The sequence below is a fragment of the Rana temporaria genome, chromosome 10 (genome assembly GCF_905171775.1).
Source record: "Rana temporaria chromosome 10, aRanTem1.1, whole genome shotgun sequence".
Taxonomy (NCBI): domain Eukaryota; kingdom Metazoa; phylum Chordata; class Amphibia; order Anura; family Ranidae; genus Rana; species Rana temporaria.
Genome location: NC_053498.1, coordinates 72048506 through 72068808, shown reverse-complemented (window position 1 = coordinate 72068808; position 20303 = coordinate 72048506). Strand labels below are relative to the sequence as shown.

Below are 20303 nucleotides of genomic sequence, written 5' to 3'. Positions count from 1 at the left end.
CTTTTAAGCACTTAAACCCACTTAATAACCAGATCAATTTTCAGCTTTCAGTGCTCTCACCTTTTGAATGACAATAACTCAGTCATACAACACTGTATAAAAATGAAATTTTTGTCCTTTTTTTTCCCACAAATAGAGCTTTCTTTTGGTGGTATTTGATCACCTCTGTGGTTTTTATTTTTTTCGCTATAAATGAAAAAAGACAGAAAATGTTGTAAAAAAAAATGAATTTTTCTTAATTTCTACTATAAAATAAATTGTTCTGAATAAATTTGGCCTAAAATGTATACTGCTACATATCTTTGGTAGGCACTGATGTGGCTCTGGTGGGCACAGGCGGCACTGGTGTGGCTGTGGTGGGCACTGGTGGCACTGATGTGGCGCAAATGAGCACTGATTGGCACTGATGGATGGCGCAATCACGTGGTAAAGAGACGCTTTCATTGGCCCTTTACCGCGATCCTTGTCGCTGCGGGTCCCGTGGACCCGGTGAGCACCTATGATCGCGTGTGCGCGCCTGCCCGGGCGTCCTCCCAGAGTTAAGGAACTGCTTGCTCGGACGTCCTCCCAGAGTTAAGGAACCGCCTTGAAGCCGTAATTCAGCTATGAGGCAGTGATTAAGTGGTTAAACCCTTCTTTGGGGTTAAAAGTGCAGTGATTTAGTGCTAAAGCAGCCCCAGTGTGTAGCGCTGCACTACCAATGTGTAAACAATAAATAAGTGCTCAATATCTGCTATTTACCACATAACCGTGTATACCAATAATACTACATCAATGTGTGAATAACTACGCAGAAGGAAAAGAAAACAATAAGTGCAATACCATAGCATCAAATATCATGAAATACAAAAATTCTGGCTCCCACAGACTGGCTACAGTGCTCCTAATGACACTTCATTATGTGTATAAGAGACACCTGTCCACAGAATCTTTCTTCCATTCAAACCTCGCCACCAGCAAGCTTGGCAAGAAGCAGACTTTTGGAGCGATTATTCGCAAATGGAAGAAATACTAAATAACCATCAATTTCACTCGGCCTGGAGCTCCATAAGATTTTGCCTCATGGGGTAAGGATGATAATGGGGAAAATTGAGGGGTCAGCCCAGAACTACACAGGAGGAGCTTGTGAATGATCTCAAGGCAGTTGGGACCACAGTCACCAAACAAACCATTGGAACACAATACACCGCCATGTATTGAAATCCTGCAGCTTCCACTAAGGTTCCCCTCCTCAAGAAAACACATGCTCTGCCATTGAACATTTAAATGATTCAGAAAAGAATTGGGAGAAAGTACCAAAATTGAGTTCTTTGGCATTAACCTGACTCGCAGTGTTTGGAGGAAGAAAAACGCTGACTATGACCCTAAGAACACCATCCTTACAGTCAAGCACGGAGGTGGAAACATTATGCTTTGGGGCTGTTTTTCTGTTAAAGGTACAGGCCTTCTTTGCCGCATTGAGGGGCCAAAGGATGGGGCCATGTATTGTAAAATCTTGGATGAGAACCTTCTTTTTTCTGCCAGAACACGGAAGATAGGTCGTGGATGGGTCTTCCAGCATGACAATGACCCAAAACATACCCCCAAGGCAGCAAAGGAGTGGCTGAAGAAGAAGCACATTAAGGTCATGGAGTGGCCTAGCCAGTTTCCAGACCTTAATCCTAAAGAACATTTAACTTCGAGTTGCCAAGCGACAACCATCACATAAAATACCTGGTTGATCCTGCCTGGTGTTACCCTCCCCTCTGTAAACTGACCACGGTTTATCATGGCTGCTGAGACCTGACACCGTGGTCAGTATACGAGCCTCTGTCATCCGCAGATCTCCTCTGTCCTCCTCCTCCCCCTCCCTTCCTGCCTGTGAGCTGTGTCCGTGTCGATCTGCTCCCCTCCTGCTGCTATCATAACTCAATGACATTCCTTCCTCTGCTATATTAAATCATGTCCCCAGTGTATGTGTTTTTTTTTTTTTTTAAGTTGTAGGGATATCATTGAGTGCCTTAACCACTTCCGGACCACCCACCGTGGATTTACATCGCTACTTTGATGTTAAATACAGTTGATAGCTGCAATAACCCCAGTATTTTCTTCAACGGCGGGCGGTCCGCTTTGGAATAAAAGTGGTCTCCCTGGCGGATTCACAGCGTGATCACTTTTGTTTGTGATGGAAGAGGTGCCCACCCCTCCCGCCGCGTCCTGATCGTCTGCACTGCTTACCGGATCTTTCGTATCGGCGGAGACTCTATGCCATTGGATGACGGGAGTGACATCAAACGGCCCAACAGCCTTAAAGGGGCAATTTTCTATTTTTGTTTTTTTATTGCTTTTAAGTGTAAATGTGAGATCTGAGGTCTTTTTGACCCCGGATCTCACATTAAAGAGGTCCTGTTATGCCTTTTTTACAAAGGATGTTTCTATTCCTTGTAATAGGAATAAAAGTGTAAAAAAGTTAAATAAATAATATATTTTTTTAAAAGCACCCCGTCCCCTCCGTGCTTACGTGCAGAAGCGAACGCATACATAAGTCGTGCCTGCATATGTAAACGGTGTTCAAACCACACATGAGGTATCGCCGTGAACGCTAGAGTTAGAGCAGTAATTCTAGCAAAAGACCTCCTCTGTAACTCAGAACTGGTAACCCTTAGAAATTTTTTAAACGTCGCCCATGGAGATTTGTAAGTGTAAAAGTTTGTCACCATTCCACGAACAGGCACAGGTTTGAAGCAGGTATCAATTTACTTGGCGTAACATTACCTTTCACAATATAAAAAAAATTGGGCTAAATTTACTGTTTTCTTATTTATTTTTTCGAAGGTTTACTTTTCCCAAAAAAATTGCGTTTGTAAGACCGCTGCGCAAATACAATGTGACATAAAGTATAGCCGCGACTGCCATTTTATTCTCTAGAGGCAGTGGTCATCTACCCTGTCCTCAGGGCCCACTAACTGGCCAGATTTGCAAGATAACTGAAATGCATCACAGGTGATATCATTTGCTGCTCAGTGATTGCAGAATTCTAGTCTGCATCTCCCCAATGTAATACATAAAACCTGGCCTGTTAGTGGACCCCGAGGACAGGGTTGATGATCACTGCTCTAGGGTGTCTGAAAAAAATATATATATAATGTTTGGGGATTCTAAGTAATTTTCTAGCAAAAAAAATATGATTTGAACTTGTAAACACCAAGTGTAAAAAATAGACTTGGTCCTTAAGTGGTTAACAACCACTTTAAGGATTTAGAGAAGATCTGTAAAGAAAAATGGACCAAAATCCCTCCTGAGATGTGTGTAAACCTGATAACCAACTACAAGAAATATCTTATCTCTGTGCTTGCCAACAAGGGTTTCTCCACCAAGTACTTTTGCTCTGTGATCAAATACGTATTTTAGTCACTGAACTGCAACTCAATTGATAACATTTGTATCATGTGTTTTTTCTGGATTTGTGGTTGATATTCTGTCGCTATTTAAAAGACACCTATGATAAAAATTATAGACTTTTCATTTTTTTGTAAGTGGGCAAACTTACAAAATCTGCAGGGGATCAAATAATAATTTTAGGGCTGTGCAAATTAACTATTAATTAACCGATTAATCTTAAATTTTTTTGATCGATCATAATCTTTTTGATCGATTAAAATTCTTTTGATTGGTACTCACCTCTCCGCCGGCTTCTGGGCCTTCAGGGAGTTCCGTCGGAGATCCGGTGACGTCACGGACACCGGCGGGGCTTGCCGTGTCCATCTGAAGGGCTCCTTTGCTGTGCCTTCATATCTGCATGCCGGCGGGACCTTACTATCTGCCACACGCAAGGGCTGTTACACTTCCCTCTATCACTTCCCTCTATCAACCTGGGATTCTACAACCATCCACTGGGAGTTGTGATAGTTCCCTTCACCGGACATCTACATGCCGACGGACTGATGTTAACCTCTCCTCATCTGGATTCAGCAGTGGTATCATTGTACACATTTTTATACCAGTATCATACTTAGCTACATGTTTTTATGACTGCTTTTGGTACCATTTGGTATTATTCGCACCATTTTTACAGTTTGTGTAGCTACATCGATTTTATCTCCAAGGAGATCAGCTAAAAGTAGTTGGATCTGTATGTGCGTTATAATTAATCGAAATTAGTCGATTAATCGATTAAAAAAAAAAACGATTAATCGAACAGAAAAATTTTGATCAGTAACAGCCCTAAATAATTTTAATAATAATTTTACCTTCTGTACATCCTAAAAATACATTTATTGGAACAAATTAGAGGGGCAACAAGATGTTTCTTGGTTCCATCAAGGACATTACACCAGATTAGAATCACATCATTTTATTGTTAGAAACAACATCACAATAGAACAAAAAGGATAAAAGTCTCTCAAGCCATATAAGAGGGACTGTTATCCTTATGTTCTTTTTTTAGTGATTTTTTTTTTCTTGTGTTGATGTTTGTAACAATAAAATTATGCTATCATGAAATAATATAATGTGCATGGTAAAAAGGCCTTAGCAAATGCACATACAGTGGGAATACCAACAGGCAGGGCGGAGTCCACAGTACATTACAGTACTATATATGAAGAAACAGCGGAGGCTGTGAAACGCGTCATCCCATTGGCTGGCTCCGCGTTCTACGTCACTTCCGGTGCGACGACGGAGCGCTGCGCTCCACGCTGACACGCACGCTGTCTTGATCGGCGCTTCCTGTTTTCTGCTTTTCCGTGGCTCTCAGTGACACTGGATCTCCATCAAACCCAGCTCTCCTGCCTGCTGAGGATTTCCGTTCAGGACCAGGGACCGCGGAGCACCTTTAGTGACACCGGACCTGCTTTTACCATTACCATGCCTTGTACCTCTCCAGTTTTGCGAGTAGCCATTTGGCTGTATGTGATACATATTCCTATTAAATTTTCTATTTTTACTGCACTTAGATTGGCGCATCTTCTTCTTCTTTACATATATTTCAGAGCTTGCTCCTGCTTCAGGGTTGCTGCCGCTAGTGCTTATATGCATTTGGACTATTGATTGGATTTTTATTGGACATTGGACTTAACTAGGATCATTTTCATTTTTATTTACTTATGGACCATATACCATTATTTCACTGACCATTATTGTGTACACCCTAATAATTGTGCGCCATCTTATCACATTTTTTTCCACGTACAGTCAATATACTATGGCCCAGATTCTCAAAGTACTTACGACGGCGCAGCGCCATGTACGCCGTCGTAAGTCTTAATCTGACCCGTCATATCTATGCGTCTGATTCTTAGAATCAGTTACGCATAGATATCCATGAGATCCGACAGGCGTAAGTCTCTTACGCTGTCGGATCTTAACTGCATTTTTTTTGTCCGCTAGGTGGCACTTCCGTCGAATTCCGCGTTGAGTATGCAAATTAGCTAGATACGCAAATTCCCGAACGTACGCGCGGCCGACGCAGTAAAGTTACGACGTTTACGTTAGGCTTTTCCCGGCGTAAAGTTGCCCCTGCTATATGAGGCGCAGCCAATGTTAAGTATGGCCGTCGTTCCCGCGTCGAAATTTGAAAAAGTTACGTCGTTTGTGTAAGTCGTCCGTGAATGGGGCTGGACGTCATTTACGTTCACGTCCAAACCAATGACGTCCTTGCGGCGTACTTTGGAGCAATGCACAATGGGAAATTCCACGGACGGCGCATGCGCCGTTCCACAAAAATGTCAATCACGTCGGGTCACAGTAGTTTTACATAAAACACGCCCCCCTGATCCAAATTTGAATTAGGCGGGCTTACGCCAGCCGATTTACGCTACGCCGCCGCAACTTACGGAGCAAGTGCTTTTGAGATTACAGCACTTGCCCGTGTAAGTTGCAGAGGCGTAACGTAAATCAGATACGTTACACCCGCACAATTTTACGCGGCTCTACTTGAATCCGGGCCTGTGTGCTTAATATAAGTGTAAACTGTTTATATACGGTGTATACACGTAACTTGTGCACTTTCCAACATAAGTTGCTCAGAAACCAGGGAGAATTGGTGCCATGGCAGTATCCTTCCTCTCCTGTCACCTCAGTGCTGGGTTTTGATTTTGGCACACAGTCATGCCCTGTCTTGCACTGTTGTTAATGTGTGTCAGTGAAAAGAGAACTGACCTACCTGTATACCTTTTTCTTGGCATTCATAGTAGTTTTGTTTTTCTAGGCACCAGAACTATATGACCAGAAAGGCAAATACTTCAACATAGAAAGGGTTGGCCAGGTAAAGTATCCTTTCTTCTGGATCATTTCACGAATACTTTTCAAGTTGGCATTTTGTGAAACTTATTTGTACACCTGAGTGTGGAATACCGCTTTGTCATCTCACATTTGCATATGTCCAGAAAAAAAAGCCTTTTTTTATCTTTGCAGATATAAGCCAAACACACACAGATCATTTATTTTAGCTTCTGTTGCCAATTGGGCTCTGAGAAATTCTAGTTTACAGCACAGACACAGCTTAAAATTATTTATTAGGCTGCCTAGCTATAGAAGCTGAAAACAATTCATACCAATCTTTTTGTAAAGTAGGGGTGCAAAGCAATAATGGAGAACAACTGTTTTAAAGAACAACCAAAATGTAGTTGTTGTGGGGCAACAAAGCTTTCTTTGCATTGCTTTTTTAAAGAGACCCTGTCAGATGCAGATATTAAACTTTCACCTCCTTGCAATAGAAGACATGGTGTTCTCACCTCTTCGGTCACCCTTGTCAGCTCCCCTTTGTTCCAGCACTGTAGTGTCTGGAGGTTTGTTCGGCATTTCATTGCTTTCAGAAGTGTTGAATGCTTGTTTCCCACTCCTGTCCCGCTGTCATTCTTTCTCCAATCCATATGTCACTGCAGAAGTCAGATGAAGAAACGCACTTTTTGGAGGGGGACACAGACATCTGACAATCCAGGAAGTCCCAAATGCCAAACAAGCTTAAAGAGGAACTGCAGTCTGCTCACATAATTTGAAATATAAACATCTTTGCCATTCTGAGGCTTCCCTCCAACCACTTTGCATATTATGTTATATATACTGTGATTCTGTACTTGCCAAATATGCTGTAGAAATCTCCCTCTGCTGCAACCATTTTAACAGTGGGCAGCTGACGCCGCTGCCTGTTCACTTCCTGGATTTACACGGACATACGCCTCCTGCTCTGCAGCTCTCATTGGCCCTTTTGTGACTCATGCCCCTCTCTTCTTGGCAAACTCTCACCAGAGTGAGAAAGAGAGCTATGCATGATGTCATAAGCCTAGGCTTTTTACCAGACAAGAAACAGGAAATGGGCAGTATAAGGTATCCACTGAAATGGTTTACTATCCAAAGTTAAAACAACAAGGGCAGAAGATTTAATAGATGGAAAGTTGAGAAAATGACAGACTGTCTGCTTTAAGGAAGCTGCAACGTTGGAATGAAAGGGAAGGTAGTAGACACAAGCCACTAGGAGTGTGAGTGTACTGTAATATAATGCTGTGTCTTCTATTGCAGGGAGGTGTGGGTTTGTTTTTATAGACCTCACATGGGATCCTTATAGTAGGCGTTCATGCAGCATCACTTTCTTATAATTTCATTATTAAGGGCTTAATTGCGCTTTAAAGAATAGAAGAGGAGACCTGAAAAGCTTTTCCATTGCTTTTGTGATCAGCCCCTGATCTCTGTTTTTGAAAGTTAACATCACCTTATTTCTTTATAAATCGTATTTATTTTCTATTTCTAAGTATTTGAAAGATGAAGATGATGACTTGCTATCTCCACCCAGTACAGAGGGGAATCAGTGGTTCAATTTTCTCCAGAACAGTACACCCTTGAAAGGTATTTTTTCTGGTAATCATTGCATAACTTTTACTGCCCTGCAATAGCATGAATGTGTGTAGGGTTTTCTGTCTTGTTTTCATGTTTTTTTTGTTACGTTTTATATTTTGTGTTTGGGACTAAAAAAAAAAAAAAAAATTTAAATAATTTTCTATATTTGGCTTCTAAATATATTCCATGCTTATAACAGCATGTGCTCTGGTGCCTAATTTGCTACTCTCAGTTCACAAGGAGTGGTTTGATTTTCAGTATGCAGGCAGTAATTTCTTATTAAAAAGGCTGGCATATTCTACAAACCAATTATCGAAGTAACGTTGGATTCAGAATACTAATGTAGCACTACCCCCGAAGGAGCTGCTGAGTATTTTTGGGTGGCACGTTACCGTTATCTTCTCGCCGTCCAGGGTGGTAAAGATAGTTTGAAGAATTCCAATGTCCACACGATACACTTCTTTTTCTAGGATTTATTTGTAGAACTTTGTAGAAAAGAAGTTGGAGGGGTGGAAGGGTAGGTAAATAGGTTTAGGTGTATAATCACAAATAGGAAACACTCCTGCCTTCAGCAAACAGTTCTCGTCGCCACTCTAGCCAGAGTGGGTATTGCTCACCCAGATAGGTCCCTCTCACTGGCCTAGCAGCCGCAATGGCACACGGAATAAAGTACAGTCTCTGCCACAGACCTTCTTTTATAAGGACACTGGGTTCAGCACCCAGGTCTCTCCAGATTAACCTTTGTAGGACTTGGATCTGACAGGCCACCATCATCAAGCCTCTCAGTATATGGTGCATCCTTCGTTTAAGTTTCCAGGCCTTCTCCCAAGATACCAGCCTCTTGCATGGTCCTCTGCAGGATAAGTCCTCCCCTGGCTTCCTTCATCAAGTGGCTTCCTCCCGCAGGACAGACAGCACAGAATCGCCTTTCAAATGCAGACCCAGTCTGACTACTGGGCCTACCAAGCGAAGCCGCAACCCCGGACCAACGTGGTCCCAGATTCAGGATTCAGGAACACGCAACCCCAGGCCAGGTGGGTCACAAGGCGCGTACAACGGATCCCACGCCAATGACGTCTGCTCCTTAAGTACCCCTCCCCAGCATGCACAGCGGGGCAATCACTCCCACTGATTCGCTTTTGAGGGGAACACCCAATACACCCTGACTCTACTGCTGCCACCCTTGGCCTGGCATGGTAATAACGAACAGTGGTGGTTACTCCCAGCACAGCCATGGCTGGAACAGAGGCTAAATTGCCCATAATTACACTTGTCTGGGCCAAATAACGACTCGGGCCCCCTCTAAATTTACAGCAGTGCCTGTTCAACAGGAGCAGGGCGCTACACTAACATCATATAAAACACTGTCCCCAAATACATCATTAACCACATCTCAAAATATCACCCATCATTTTGCTCCTTCCAGGACTTCCTGTCCTCTAGCTGCCTTGTGATCTACCATTCTCACCTCTAGGACTTCAGCTTATCCCATTATTTGGAACTCCCTGATAAAATTCCTGATACCTACCAACAGTTTCCTTTCCTGCTGCCTCACCATGTCATCATTACTATGCTGAGCCTCACCCACAGCTGCCATGCCGATAATATATCTAACAAGGGAAATAGATCTGACATAGTGAGGCCCCTCTAAAGGAAAATATTGTATTTGGTAGAAATATTCCAGTAGTCTCAGGCCTCATGTACACTGCTGCTGGTAAACGCACGTTTAGGAGCAGTTGGGCTTTTTTTCAACTGCTCCTGAACTCTCCTCTGTTATCTTATCAGTCCATGTACACAGGGTCGTTTTTAGTAGTTTCTAGGCATTTGAGTTTAGAGGCTTTTTCTGGAACCCCAAAAAATGTGTTCAGAAGCTGTGTTTTGAGGCATTTCAAGCGTAGTAACTCGCATTAAGCAGCGTTTCGTTTACAGACGTTTTTCATTTTAACCAAAAAATCAATAAAAAAAATATATTTTCTTTTCAAACGCTTCAACCACAAACTCGGCATGTAAACGCGGCTAAACAGACATTTTTAGACGCCGGTTTCTAGCTGTCAAGTTAATTTGTTCAGGAGAGGTTGAACAGCGTCCCGTGTACGTGAAGCCTCAGTCACCGCAACTGGGAACTGCATAGCAATAAATGACAACATGGGTGGCTTCTGCTGAGGAACTTTACTGAACCCAGCCTGTCTTGAAGCCCCCAATTCTGATACCCAAGAATTTTGCAATGAATTATCGGACCATTTCGTGAACGAAATTGAAAGGATCCGTGTAAGCATTCTGCAAAACAGTACCCCCCTCAACCCCATAAGCAGTCCCCAGCCCAATCACCACAGGAATCAGGCCCAAGTAACAATGTTTACTCTAAAACCCGTCTCCCTGGATGCCACTAAAAATATTATCTGCACTCTGCGAAATAGCACAGCGCCTAACGATATTATCCCCACCAAACTGTGCCGATATTTTGGCACCACCCATCAAGCAGCTGATTAACCAGTCATTCAGGGAAGGCATAGTGTCCTCCCTGTTGAAACAAGGGATAATCAATCCCATCTTAAAGAAACCCACCCTTGACCCCAAAGACCCTGAACATCGTCGTCCCATAACAGCCCTTGAACGTTTTCTCCAAGGTAATGGAGAAAGTGGTGGTACAACAGCTGCAACAGCATTTAGACACCCATAATTTGCTCGATCCTTATCAATCGCGTTTCCGTCCAGGACACGGGACGGAAACAGCATTGCTCAAAATATGGGATGATGCTCTTGAGGCCGCAGACGAAGGAGAACCTTGTCTTCTAGTACTGTTGGACCTTAGCGCAGCTTTTGATATGGTTGACCACAAACTATTGCTAATTCGGCTAGCTGAAGTAGCCAAGATCGCGGAATGTGACTTGCCCTGGTTCTCCTCCTTTTTGGAAAACTGATCACAAGTAGTGAAACTGGGACCATTCACTTCTGAAAAACGCACGGTGTCATGCGGAGTCCCTCAAGGATCACTTCTGTCGCCGGTGCTGTTTAATATCTATCTTCGCCATCTTTTTGAAATTATCAGCAGCCAAAAGCTGCTCTACCATTCCTATGCGGATGACACACAATTGTATTTTCGTATCTACAACAAAAAGGATCACCATCTCAATCTAGAAAAATGTCTTTCTTTGATAGAGAACTGGATGACAAAGAGTTATCTTAAACTCAACGGCTCAAAAACAGAACTTCTCCTGTTTCACGCCAATCGGAAGAATCAACCTGCAACAACCTGGACACCTCCGCCCATTCTAGGAAAAATCATCACCCCCCAGCACCAAAGTCAAAAGTCTCGGGGTCTTATTTGACACCCACATGACAATGGATGCACAAATAGGGTCAGTAGTCAGCGGATCACACCATCTGCTACGCTTATTACGCAGACTTATTCCATTTATTCCTAAAGAAGACATAGCAGTCGTCATTTGCCAGCTGCAACATTACAAAGGTGGATCCTGAGGAAGCATTTTGAAGAAAAATGTGTCGATCCCACCACCTTTGATGAATTTCCAGATGCACAGTTATGATATTTGATTGTAGCTGATTACACATGTTTTTCTACCTGATTGATTGATATGGAAATAAATATGTTGTTTTATGAAGGTTATCTTTTTTTTTTTTGGATTGTGTGGCACAGACAGATTTTTCCCCCCCATTGTTTCCATGGAAATAAGCTGCATTTAATGCACTCCTAGGCATGTGGGATTATAACATGGCAGGTTTATACCAGTCTGCACATCTGGTACAACTGTTCATAAATTGGTTGTCCCTTTCCTGGGTAGAGGGTGACACATATACCTGTATAATGTCAAACAAAAGCTTAAATCTAGCTTGCAACTGCAGAGGGAAACATTCATCTTAGTTTTATCTGTTTGGTCCTGGCATTTGGAAGTGAGGATAAGCAGAGGTTGGAGACTTATGCCAAGTGCTTCAATTTAAACATATGCTACAGTAGTAGTTGTTTTTTAACTTTTAAGAATAAGTATTTGAATCTGTTATTGAACTGTTTATAAATAGCAATGTGATGCGGACCTAATGCTGCTTTTCCTTCCTTCTAGAAAGCCCATTACTGTTTCCTTCCTATATAGAAAAGTCACTTCATTTTGTGAAACGGCAGATGGAAGCTGTTATTGATAGATGCCTGACAAAACCTGCCGTAAGTCACTGTTTTTATGTATTCTGTGCTTTTGTTGAAATTTGATGCAACATACCAAAGTTTTTAATTGTTTTGCAGGATGTTATAGGGAAATCTATTCAACAAAAATTGTGCATTCCTCTTTATCATGCATCCAAAAGGTAAGTTTGGTGGATATATATTTTCTTCTAATTACTTAACGTATTTGGCAGCTCAGGATATTACAAAAAACAAATAATGATGCTTTGTAAAGAAATATTTATAGAGGAACTGTACGCTAAACTGATTGGTGATCTGATGACTGGTGAGGGATTATAACAGAAGATGCCAAAGTGTTTTTTAAAGCACACATCCATAAAACATATGCTGCAAAAGCGGGGAAATCATGCACTGCATATCCTAGGGTAAAACTTCCTCTACAGTAGTAGCAGAGGAGTAACATCACCAAGGTGTCCATTTAGTAAACTGTGAACAGTGGTGATCCCTAGGAGATGATTGGGGGAAAACATGTTCTCCCCCGATTATCTCCACACACTGCGAATAGCTGTAACTGACTGACACAGAAATGGCCAGTTTATGAAGCTGCTATCTTGGCACTTTACTGGTGATCTGTGTCAGAATTTACCCTTACAGATTCACCAGCTCAGAGGTGGTGAACCGGGGAGAGAAGAGAGAATCCTGGGGAAAAGAGGAAGATTTTTGACTTCCTCCTTCCTCGATCAGACCCCCCAAGACATGTCCCCCTGCCATGTGTGTATGTGTGTGTGTGTATGTGTATATATATATATATATATATATATATATATATATATATATATATATATATATATATATATATATATATATACACACAATATCTCACAAAAGTGAGTACACCCCTCACATTTGTGTAAATATTTTATTATATATTTTCATTTGACAACACTGAAGACATAACTTTTTGTTACAATGTAAAGTAATGGGTGTACAGCTTGTATAACAGTGTAAATTTGCTGTCCCCTCAAAAAAACTCAACACACAGCCATTAATGTCTAAACCGCTGGCAACATAAGTGAGTTCACCCCTAAGGCCCTTTTCAGACGTGCGGACCGTATATCCGCTTCTTCATCCATTCGTTTGCGGATGAAAAAGGGACATACATTGGTCCCTATGTGATTGCGGGTGTCAGCAGATGAACATCCGCTGACACCCATAATCACCCGCCTCCGCAAAGATCTGATTTTGCAGACGGAAGAAAACCCTATTTTTTCTTCCGCCTGCGGATCGGATGAACACGGACACACGGTCCGTGTTCATCCGATCCCCCCATAGGGGAGAGCGGAGAAAAGACAGGGCAGTCCCTGCACAGTGTGCGGGGACCGCCCTGTCAGCTGCCGGCTCAGCGGGGATATACGGAGCGATTCCCGCTGAGCTTACGGACACACGGAGGCGGATCATTACTGAAAGGGCCCTAAGTGAAAATGCCCAATTAGCCATTTTCCCTCACCTGTGTTATGTGACTTGTTAGTATTACAAGGTCTCAGGTGTGAATGGGGAGCAGGTGTACTAAATTTGGTGTCATCGCTCTCATTCTCTCATACTGGTCACTGGAAGTTCAACATGGCACCTCATAGCAAAGAAATCCTCCATGCCTGATAAGAGGCATGGAGGAGCTTAGGTATGAGGAAAGATTAGAGGAACTGAATTTATTCTCTCTTGAGAAGAGGAGAATAAGGGGGGGGGGGGGGGGGTATGATCAACATGCACCAATTTATAAGGGGTCCATATAGTGAACACTTGGTGTTGAGTTATTCACTTTACGCTCAACACTGAGGACAAGGGGGCACTCTTTACGACTAGAGAAAAAGAGATTTAATCTCCAAATACGGAAAGGTTTCTTCACAGTAAGAGCTGTGAAAATGTGGAATAGACTCCATGCAGAGGTGGTTCTGGCCAGCTCAGTAGATTGCTTTAAGAAAGATCTGGATACTTTCCTAAATGTACATAATACAACTGAGTACTAAGATTTGTAGGTAAAGTTGATCCAGGGTAAATCCGATTGCCTCTCGGGGGATCAGGAAGGAATTTTTTCTCCTGCTGTAGCAAATTGGATCATGCTCTGCTGTTTTTTTTTGCCTTCCTCTGGATCAACTGTGGGTATGGAGTTGGGTGTATGGGATTGTACTGTGTTTTTTATTTTGTTTGTTTATTTTTTTGTGGTTGAACTGGATGGACTTGTGTCTTTTTTCAACCTGACTAACTATGTAACTCTGAGGATCTGAAAAAAAAGAATTGTTGCTCTACATAAAGATGGCCTATAGGCTATAAGAAGATTGCCAAGACCCTGAAACTGAGCTGCAGCACGGTGGCCAAGACCATACAGCAGTTTAACATTACAGGTTCCACTCAGAACAGGCCTCGCCATGGTCGACCAAAGAAGTTGAGTGCACAAGCTCAGCATATTTGTGAGACTAGCAGTCAGAGACAACAGTGTCTGCACATAAATGGCTATTACGATGTATTCACAGAAGTGCCCTGCTATTTTAAAGGGCAATTAACCACTTCCGGACCGCCGCATGTACATTTACGTCGGCAGAATGGCACGGACAGGCACATCAACGTACCTGTACGTGCTCTGCTTGATGTGGGTCGGGGGTCCGATCGGGACCCCCCCCCCCCCGGTACTTGCGGTGGTCCGGTTGGCTTCAGGAGCGATCCGGGATGAGGGGGCGGCAGTTCGTTTTTGTCCGCCCCCTCCGGATCGCTCTCAGCCAATGCGCGTCCTCCCCCGCCCTCCTCCGCCTGCATTGTAAACACAGGCAGAGGAGGAAGTGATGTCACCGCTCCTCCCGCCGGTATATTCGTCCGGCGGAGGAGCGGAGACATCACACAGTGAGTACACAAGCACTACACTGACACCTATACACATAGGCACACAACCCCCCCCCCCCCCCCCCCCCCCCCCCCCCCCCCCCCCCCACTGTCACTAAATAGCAGTGATCATTTACTGATCACTGCATTTAGTCTTAGTGTCAGGCAGTTAGTGTTAGGTCCAGGATAGCCCCCTACCCCCCCCCCCCCCAATAAAGGTTTTAACCCCTTGATCACCCCCTAGTTAACCCTTTCACCCCCCTTTTGCCAGCGTCACTAAGCGATCGTTTTTCTGATCGCTGTTTTATATGTATGTGTCGCTCGTGCCACTAGGTAGCTATTTTTTTTTTGAGGTTCGCCGCCATGTTTTTATAGCGTTAGAAAATTTATGGGGGTACCTAACGCTATAAAAACATGGCGGCGAACCTCAAAAAAAAACTAGCTACCTAGTGGCACGAGCGACACTAATACAGCGATCAGAACAACGATTGCTTAGTGACGCTGGCAAAAGGGGGGGTGAAAGGGTTAACTAGGGGGTGATCAAGGGGGTTAAAAGTGTTAGGTCCAGGGTAGCCCCCTATCCCCCCCAATAAAGGTTTTAACCCCTTGATCACCCCCTAGTTAACCCTTTCACCCCCCTTTTGCCAGCGTCACTAAGCAATCGTTTTTCTGATCGCTGTATTAGTGTCGCTCGTGCCACTAGGTAGCTAGTTTTTTTTGAGGTTCGCCGCCATGTTTTTATAGCGTTAGAAAATGTATGGGGGTACCTAACGCTATAAAAACATGGCGGCGAACCTCAAAAAAAAACTAGCTACCTAGCGGCACGAGCGACACTAATACAGCGATCAGAAAAACGATCACTTAGTGACGCTGGCAAAAGGGGAGTGAAAGGGTTAACTAGGGGGTGATCAAGGGGTTAAAACCTTTATGGGGGGGGGGGTAGGGGGCTACCCTGGACCTAACACTTTTAACCCCTTGATCACCCCCTAGTTAACCCTTTCACCCCCCCTTTTGCCAGCGTCACTAAGCAATCGTTTTTCTGATCGCTGTATTAGTGTCGCTCGTGCCACTAGGTAGCTAGTTTTTTTTTGAGGTTCGCCCGCCAGGTTTTTATAGCGTTAGGTACCCCCATACATTTTCTAATAAAGGTTTTAACCCCTGATTGCCCCTAGAGTTAACCCTTTCACCCCCCTATTGCCAGCGTCACTAAGCGATCGTTTTTCTGATCGCTGTATTAGTGTCGCTGGTGCCGCTAGGTAGCTAGTTAGTGCCAGTAACGCTTACACCCACGTGCAAAGCATACTCCCCCCATATGTGGAATTACACCCCAAAACACATTCTGCTGCTTCTCCTGAGTACGGGGATACCACATGTGTGAGACTTTTTGGGAGCCTAGCCGCGTACGAGACCCCAAAAACCAATCACCGCCTTCAGGCTTTCTAACGGTGTAAATCTTTGATTTCACTCCTCACTACCTATCACAGTTTCGAAGGCCATAAAATGCCAAAATAGCACAAAACCCCCCCCAAATGACCCCATTTTGGAAAGTAGACACCCCAAGCTATTTTCTGAGAGGGATGTCGAGTCCATGGAACATTTTATATTTTGACACAAGTTGCGGGAATATGATAAACTGATTTTTTTTTTGCACAAAGTTGTCACTAAATGATATATTGCTCACACATGCCATGGTTATATGTGGAATTGCCAAGATGGCACACAACCCCCCCAAATGACCCCATTTTGGAAAGAAGACACCCCAAGCTATTTGCTGAGAGGCATGTTGAGTCTATGGAATATTTAATTTTTTTGCCCCAAGTGATTGAATAATGACCAAAAAAATAAAAAATTACAAAACGTTGTCACTAAATGATATATTTCTCACACATGCCATGGTTATATGTGGAATTGCACCCCAAAATACATTCTGCTGCTTCTCCTGAGTACGGAGATACCACATGTGTGGGACTTTTCGGGAGCCTAGCCGCGTACGGGGCCCCAAAAACCAATCACCGCCTTCAAGATTTGTGTGAGTGAAATCAAAAATTTATGTCCTTAGAAATCTTGAAGGCGGTGCTTGGTTTTCGGGGTCCCGTACGCGGCTAGGCTCCCAAAAAGTCCCACACATGTGGTATCCCCGTACTCAGGAAAAGCAGCAGAATGTATTTTGGGGTGCAATTCCACATATAACCGTGGCATGTGTGAGAAATATATCATTTAGTGACAACGTTTTGTAATTTTTTTTTATTTATTTTTTTTGTCATTATTCAATCACTTGGGACAAAAAAAAAAAAATATTCAATGGACTCAACATGCCTCTCAGCAGTTTCCTTGGGGTGTCTACTTTTCAAAATGGGGTCATTTGGGGGGGGGGTTTAGTACTGCCCTGCCATTTTAGCACCTCAAGAAATGAGATAGGCAGTCATAAAATAAAAGCTGTGTAAATTCCAGAAAATGTACCCTAGTTTGTAGACGCTTTAACTTTTGCGAAAACCAATAAATATACGCTTGTTGCGATTTTTTTTTTTACTAAAGACATGTGGCTGAATACATTTTGGCCTAAATGTTTGACTAAAATTTTGTTTATTCGATATTTTTTACTTTTTGTTATAAGAAAAATAATTTTTTTCAAAATTTTCGGTCTTTTTCCGTTTTATATGGCAAAAAATAAAAATCGCAGCGGCAATCAAATACCATCAAAATAAAGCTCTATTTGTGGGAAGAAAAGGATGCAAATTTTGTTTCGGTACAACATTGCATGACCGCGCAATTATCAGTTAAAGCAGCGCAGTGCCAAATTGTAAAAACACCTTGGGTCTTTAGGCAGCATATTGGTCCGGTCCTTAAGTGGTTAAATACAAAAGGTAAGGTGTAGGGTTTTTATGGTACTATTTAGGCATGATTTTCATTTATAGATGTTCCCTATAGGTGGGAACAGCCACTGTGTATTTGAGATTCTGCCAACACAATGCACATATGAGAGAATATGTCCAGCAATGGGACAATGATGACCAGCTGAGTTTGCTATGTCTAACATGCATGTAAGCATTTAGGCCCAGATTCACAGAGAGCGGGCGCACATTACGCCGCCGTAGCGCAAACAATGTACGCTACGCCAGCGCAGAGAGGCAAGCATGGAATTCACAAAGCCAGTGCTCCCAAAACTGCGCTGGGTTTCGAAGACGTACGCCGGCGTAGGTGGAAGTGGGCGTGAGCCATGCAAATGAGACGTGACTTTTTGCACCATTTATTATTTGTCATTTTTTGTGAACAGATCATGGCAATTTAGTAATTCACTTGATACACTGTTGTAGGCAACAAAAAATGCCATAAAACAGTCCCCTATTTTGTAGACGCTACACCTTTTTGCGCAAACCAATCAATAAAAGCTTATTGCGTTTTTTTTTTTTACCAAAAATATGTAGAAGAATACGTATCGGCCTAAACTGTGAAAAAAAAAAAATTTTTATATATATATTTTTGGGGATATTTATTATAGCAAAAATATAGATTTTTTTTTTTCAAAATTGTCGCTCTTTTTTTTGTTTATAGTGCAAAAAATGATAACCGCAGAGGTGATCAAATACCACCAAAAGAAAGCTCTATTTGTGGGGAAAAAAAGGACATCAATTTTGTTTGGGAGCCACGTCGCACGACCGCGACGCAGTGGCAAATCCTAAAAAGTGGCCTGGTCTTTGACCACCAAAATGTTCCGGGCTGAAGCGGTTAAACATTCACTATTGTTTGATTTTGTTTATTGCACCTTATTATTTGTAAGTTGGCAAGACAAGAGGATACAAGTTCAGAGAAGGGGTGGATTTTATATAAATGCTGGCAGAGATTTCTGTAGCAGGAAAGTTATTGCCATCCACGGAAGCATGAAAAAAGCTTAAAGAGGAAATCATTTTTGTGTTTAGACCTTTTTGTAACAAGAAGGTCATTACATTGTGGTGGGTTGTCTGTTTGCACAGGGTGTGGGATTTATGGGGTTTGATATATTAGATTGCACTGTGGCGAAGAAGCACATTGTTTAGTTACATATTTGAATACTGAATTTTGTTTTATTGTAGCTTAGGTGTATGTTTTTTGATAAAGGAGAGTGTGCTAAATATTATGAAAAAAAATTGGAAAAAACTCTGCGCTAAACCAAATACGTGAATGCCTCCAGTACCAAAAATTGTAGATACAAATTTAGAAAACGTGTTAAAATATAAAGTACAGCGCAAAAACAATAATAAGTGAAAAAAATGATAGTGACACCAAAATGTAAGAAATTAATAAATGAAAGAAATTAATAAATATCACAAATCCCCACACTGGGAGATTGTAAAAACTTTGCAAATGCAGAAAAAGTATGTGAATACACGGGGCCAGATTCAGATAGGTTAGCGGATCTTTAGATCTGATTTACGATACGCCGCCGCAAGTTTTTGAGGCAAGTGCTTTATTCAGAAAGCACTTGCCTCTAAACTTGCGGCGGCGTATCGTAAATCCCCCGGCGGAATTGAAATTCCGCGGCTAGGGGGCGTGTAAAATTTTAATCAGGCGCGTCCCCGCGCCGAACCAACTGCGCATGCGCCGTCCTCTAAATTTCCCAGCGTGCATTGCTCCAAATGACGTCGCTAGGACGTAATTGTTTTCGACGTGAACGTAAATTACGTCCATCCGTATTCGCGAACGACTTACGCAAACGACGTAAAAAATTCAAAATTCGACCCGGGAACGACGGCCATACTTAACATAGGATACGCCGCATATAGCAGGGGTAACTATACACCGGAAAAAGCCGAACGCAAACAACGTAAAAAAAAAGCGCCGGGCAGGCGTTCGTTTCTGAATCGGCGTAACTCTTAATTTGCATATTCCTCGCGTATACAAACAAAAGCGCCACCTAGCGACCAGCATGAGATTGCAGCCTAAGATCCGACGGTGTAAGTCACTTACACCTGTCGGATCTTAGGGAGATCTATGCGTAACCTGATTCTATGAATCGGGCGCATAGATACGACGGACGGAACTCAGAGATACGACGGCGTATCAGGACATACGCCGTCGTATCTCTATCTGAATCTGCCCCATGGACTACAGCCATAAATATGTGCTAAATATTAGCTGTGATTAGAAGTACAGATTGTAAACAATTGAAAAGGAAAAAAAACCCCACAGGGAGCACCTATGGGTGGAATTAGTTATTTGGCTAAGTACATTTTTATTCTGGAAATTTGATTGGTAGAGATCAGTGGCAGATGAATGTTGTATTTATAGAGGCCACCATCTTTACTTTCATTGATATTTATTAAATTCTTTCTTTTCATCGATTATTAATGAAATTCTTTTCTTTTTTACAGCGAAGAATCATGTCCGCGATTGATTTCCCTGCCTTTTCTGTAAGAATTATTTGTTTGTTCAATGTTGTAGCATGTAGATTGTAATATACATTTATATTACATATAATTAATTCAATGTTCTGTCCAACGTTTTTTTT

The 20303-nt window shown here is 42.6% G+C and overlaps 1 protein-coding gene across 3 annotated transcripts in view; it reads left to right on the top strand.

Moving 5' to 3' along the window:
* ANAPC4 (anaphase promoting complex subunit 4) overlaps positions 1 to 20303 on the top strand; it is a 90947-nt gene that overhangs the window by 60776 nt on the left and 9868 nt on the right. For all 3 annotated transcript variants that reach the window (XM_040325447.1, XM_040325449.1, XM_040325448.1), the window contains exons 20-24: positions 6188 to 6244; positions 7728 to 7821; positions 11892 to 11989; positions 12068 to 12129; positions 20167 to 20205. In XM_040325447.1, the coding sequence (XP_040181381.1) occupies positions 6188 to 6244; positions 7728 to 7821; positions 11892 to 11989; positions 12068 to 12129; positions 20167 to 20205 (350 nt within the window). The remainder of the gene's footprint in view (positions 1 to 6187; positions 6245 to 7727; positions 7822 to 11891; positions 11990 to 12067; positions 12130 to 20166; positions 20206 to 20303) is intronic.